Source organism: Haemaphysalis longicornis, unplaced genomic scaffold (genome assembly GCF_048455015.1).
Source record: "Haemaphysalis longicornis isolate Haplotype H1 unplaced genomic scaffold, Haemaphysalis longicornis Haplotype H1 scaffold_10, whole genome shotgun sequence".
NCBI lineage: Eukaryota > Metazoa > Arthropoda > Arachnida > Ixodida > Ixodidae > Haemaphysalis > Haemaphysalis longicornis.
Genome location: NW_027526204.1, coordinates 91006618 through 91011626, shown reverse-complemented (window position 1 = coordinate 91011626; position 5009 = coordinate 91006618). Strand labels below are relative to the sequence as shown.

At 43.8% G+C, this 5009-nt stretch overlaps 1 protein-coding gene across 1 annotated transcript; it reads right to left on the bottom strand.

Annotated features, from left to right (window-relative positions):
- Positions 1-1297: 1297 nt before the first annotated feature.
- LOC144159935 (uncharacterized) lies at positions 1298-4251 on the bottom strand. The gene is made up of 3 exons (XM_077691584.1): positions 4062-4251; positions 2280-2419; positions 1298-1465 (listed from the first exon to the last, which is right to left on the bottom strand). The coding sequence occupies exons 1-3, from the start codon at positions 4249-4251 to the stop codon at positions 1298-1300; spliced, it is 498 nt and encodes a 165-aa protein (XP_077547710.1).
- Between the last annotated feature and the right edge of the window lie 758 nt (positions 4252-5009).

Sequence of the window (5009 nt, the reverse complement as noted above, 5' to 3'; positions counted from 1 at the left end):
GTGCCCTGTATGGGCGGTAGAGGACAAAGCTGTCTGGTTGCTCGCTGCTGATTTTTTTAACTAAGTCGCCAGCATTCTCTTGGTCTATCGTGCTGAAGCAGTCTCTCCTCAGGACTGCCTGAATGTGGTTGCTCACATCTCTGTTTGTAGGGTAGAATGCCCTGCTACTGGTATCAGGCTTTTCTTTTCCTGAGAAAAGCACATCAGGCACATAGTAAAAAAGGCACTTTTTCACATCTGGCACAGATGTAATTCCTTCCCTCACAAGCATTTCAATCCTCTCCGCAATGTCCTTGTTTACACCCTGGCTGAAGGCTTCAATTTCATCGAAACCATGATTGCAATGAGAGTCCAAGTCAGCAACTGCAACGTATACCCTGCATTCAGTGCTTACTGCCTGCTTTGCTTGCAGTGCCTCGTTCAGCTGTCTGGCCTTGTCCGACTTGAGCCTCTCTTCCTTATTTCGGCCGCATCGCTGTGGTATGTCCGCCTGAAAATTAGGCATTATGGATTATATCGTATACATCAATCCCAATGGCTTTCATCTCATGGGCACTGGGCTATGAATGCAAAAAAGATTACATAATGTGCTAGCACTATTCAGTCAGTAGAAGTTAAGTTTCTCAGATTACTATAGAAGCCTGCAGCAAAATGTTTTTTTTTTCAGAGAACTTGTAAGAGCAATTTACATTATTGCAGAGGTAAAGGTAGCCGTGCTGACCAACAAAACTAATAAGTGAAATCAACATATCATTCAAATAGAAGGTGTAAACTAGACTGCAATAACAGTAAAAAATGGTGTTTAAAACAGTTATGACGACATGCTATGAAACACAGTTATGTATGAAATGGGTATAATACATGTTATCTGGAACAAGTTGCAAGTGATGAAATGTAATGCAACAGATGCTGAGAAATTTTAGCTCTTGTGCAGCTGGATCCAATTAGGAGAATTACATCATTAAGAAACTTTGATAACTAGCATCTTAAGGAAGCTATAAAATTCATTGAGCAAGGAACAAATGATTGCACTATGCGCAATTATTTGGAAGTGAACATTTTAGGCGCCTCATAATTCATAAAAAACTGTGACATTTACTTACTTGTAGGCTGTGTATGTGCAGCTCTTAACCAAGCTTTTACATCTCATTCTGAGAGATTAGTTATATAAAAATGCTTGCATCTAACTTTCCTTGTTCAGATCCAAACAATGGGCAAGTAACCGTGACAAGTCGAACTTATGAAAGCAAACATCGAAAGAGAAAAAAGATAGTTGTGTGTGAAAGATCGAAACACCTCAGATGAAATTTTTACACCAACAATTGCACACAATTACCTTGAAGTCGGGATAAAGTTCTACATGCTTGAAATGTAGGGTTGCTGTGCACCCTTTTTTCTTTGTCCCTTGGAGCAGGATTCTCTTCTTCTGGAAGACTTCTTTAGGCCAGTCTGTAGCTGTTGAGCCCTGTAAATTCAAGAGAGAGATATATTTTTATTCGTGATGCACTAATGTGGCAAAGAACCAGTACCCAAATATGTTCAGTGTGGCATCCTGTGACCTAGTGCACAAAAAAAAGGAGCAAAGGCTTCAATGCACCCAAAGATTTTTTTTTTACTTTTTCGTTAGCGCAACTTGGACACGTAAGCACTCTACGATTTAGTGAATGTGAAAGCATTAGTGCTCAATTGCTTCCCAATAAGTATGCCAGTATTGCGTATTGTGGGCACTGCCATTGTGTGGTGGATCACTGGTGACCTGTGCACCAGTGGGTAAGCTTGGTGAAATCACATACTCTCATTCATATCGTCCTTTTTTCTTTTGCGTTTGCGCCAACTGCTGCTACACTAGCCCAATGCAAAGAACCGAAATGTCCAAACCAACGCGACTGCTCTCCCTCTTCCCTGTTGAAACCACTCTGACTTTTAAAAGCAGCCTGCTAACCTTGTTCATGCGGCAACAAGCGACAAGAGAACCGATTTTGTACATGGTTTTGCCGTTTTGCTGCCTCGGTAACCCAAGCTTACACACAAAAGGGTGAATGTGGGAACAACGCTGGAGTAGCAAAGCATTTATGCCAAGTTGAACATGCAAGCCTTAGATTGGTGGCGAGCTGGTAGGCAGTCATGGGTATGGCTTGTTGTGACTACTTGTTACTCGAAAAGTCATGCCACTGAGTTCACTTGTTTTGTTTCACCATGTATGAATTAGGCTTTGAGTGGAACCGGCACAAATGAGGGTGCAGGAAATTTTCACATTCATTAGTATGTAATATACATGCCTTGTCCTTTTGCTGCTCAGTTTTCCTGTAGTATTCCACTCCGAAGATGCATACTTTAGCAGTTTGCTTGACCACACGGAATGGTATGTTGTCAACTGATATTCGACGGCCACAGTGGATCATAGAGAAAACCATGTTGCCTGAAAAGCAAGAGCAAAATAGTTTTTAAAAACCTCATTTTGGGTTTATGAGAAAACAACCTCTCACTTTGAAGTAACGAGCGAGTACTTCGATAAGGCTAATAAATTATATTTTAAGCTCTCTAAAAGTAAAAAAGCTATCTAAAAGTAAGTGCCAATATGTCAAATAATGTGTAGTCTCTAAAAGGGGACACGTTAACATTGAAAATTGTGCATGGTATTAGCCAAACAGTTTGCTCATTATTACCCTTCAAACAGTCTTACCCTAGATTATTTATGAAAAGGTTATGAAAGACCCTTCATTTAAGCGTAGCTCGTGTCTATGGAGTTTTTAAGGGACCCATAATGAAAATTAAATTGTTACATCTGAGGGAACTTTAACCCAATATTTTGAGTTACAACCTGAAAATGAAATTGGAGTTGCGTCCGACATGTTCCACCGTAAAAATTTTAGAGCCATGGCAGGGAACCAGAAACGGAAATTAAAGTGACGTTGATGTGGTCAAGTGAAAACAAAAAAGTTAACGGCTGACGGAGCCAAAGTACAGTTACGTGCTATGCTACAATTAAAAAAAATGCGTATGTTGATGCTTTACGTCTGTGCATCATCAACAAATTATTGTTGAAACCTGACCCTTCTGTGCGTTTCACGTCAGTTGGCAATTAAATAAAAATTTTCTGCAGTATGTGCGTTCTAATTTTATATACATACCTACATATATATGTAATTTTTTAAATCGAAGTTTGGAACACTTGTTTATATGGATGCACATGTACTTCTTGCTATATTGAACACACAAAAGAAAAGCATAGTTCTTTTGGCGGGCAGCTCTTGCCGAGATTGATTAATTGATTGTGCAGTTTAACCAAGGGTTTAACGTGCTGAAGTTACAGCTAGACTATGAGGCGTGGATTAGTGGAGGGCTCAGGATTATGTTTGACCAGCTGTGGATGTTTAGTTAGTTTAGATTACAAAGGGCGTCGACTCTACTAATTTAGAACGTCAATTTAATTTCACTTTCGGATTCCGCTGGTCGTGGATGCATTCACTGTGAATTACGTGTCTGATACACGGACAGCCGCCGATTTTTTAATAATGTCGCGCGAGCATCGACCGGCGGGTCGATCAGCGCTTTATCAGGGTAGAAGGCTGCGAAATGAGCGAGAATATAGATGCAGTTCGCATGCGCATAACGGACCTGCAAGTGCAGTTGTCGTCTGCCAGGGTGTCCATACGTTCCCGCAAGTGCGGCACAACCCCTTCCCGCTTGTGTAATCAGCCGCCTATCTGTATTGGCGGGAACAATTAACGTGCACGATAAATTGCTGTCAGCACCCGGCAATGAAGACAGCCGCTTGATTACCAGCGGGAAGGGGTTGTGTCGTGATTGTGCGAACAGCCTAGCAGCTACAACATGCAGTGGCACTGGCGGGAGCGGTCTGCGGATGCGAACTGTGATCGTTCAGCCGCTTACGTATACTTTGGCGCTAATCGAACCACTCGCCGGCTTTACGTAACCCAAAATATTCAATGGTAAAAGCTCCGTCGCGTGAAACTCTACTTTGCATTTTGGGTTTCGTCGGACCTAGTTTAAACTGCGGCAAGTACTAGGCCAGAGGCAAGTCCATGAATTATGCTTACCTTTGCGCGAGTTGCGGACATCTTTTGACGTTCGCACGGAGTACTTAACGTTCACAGTAGCCAAGGACCTTTCAAAATGCTGAACCTCATCATTTGACTTCAAGTAGCCATGCCAGTAGCCGTCTTCTTGATGCAGCCCTTGCAAGTACTTCTCCAAAATAATTTTCTGCCGATCAGCGGAGTCGCTCATCGTTGCATGTCGTCGAAGACCAGCGTGCAAATGCGAGTTCTTGCGGTGGACTGAACGTGCGCGTTCTGCGCTCCGGTATACGGAAGGACTCAAAAGGACCACACAAGAGCAAAAACATTTTTGTGTTCACTTTATTTTGAGGGATTCCTTTCCAGAATGTAAACAACCACCACATGTGAAAGCTCCATGCGCGTGCGTTGTGCCGAGCGCTTTTAGCTAGGAACAGGACGGGAGAAACATAACCAACACCACATGTGAGCCTCGAAGGAGCATGGAGAGCCAGATGCAGGAACAGGTAAGGTTAATAACTACCATATGTGGGCGTCACCTTCCCGGCGCGCAAGGCCAGCCGCGCGCTCGGAACGATCGACCGCCACGCACGAACGCGACGCCCGAAACCACAAAACAACGGAAACAAGAAAAAAAAAACTATCTCTCTCTCTCTTTTTTTCTCACTCGCTCGCTCGCTCTGGACGGTTAGTCACCTGACAAACTGTCATGTGACTTTTTGTCGACGCCACGACCTCCGCGATCACGTGCCAGGAGCAAGAGGGGGTGTAGGGGCGATCGTCTGTGAAATGAGGCTCACCCCGCCAAGACCGGTTCTCGGGAGGCGCCGCCGCCATTTTCTTGCATCCCGCCCCCGCCGACTCCCGCGCTAGGCGCGCAAAAAGTGGCGCTCTTCACAAAATATCTTTGCAGAATGCCTGGGTGCTGCGTTCTCTTGTGTTCTAGCAGCGCTAAAAATCTCTGGGGCA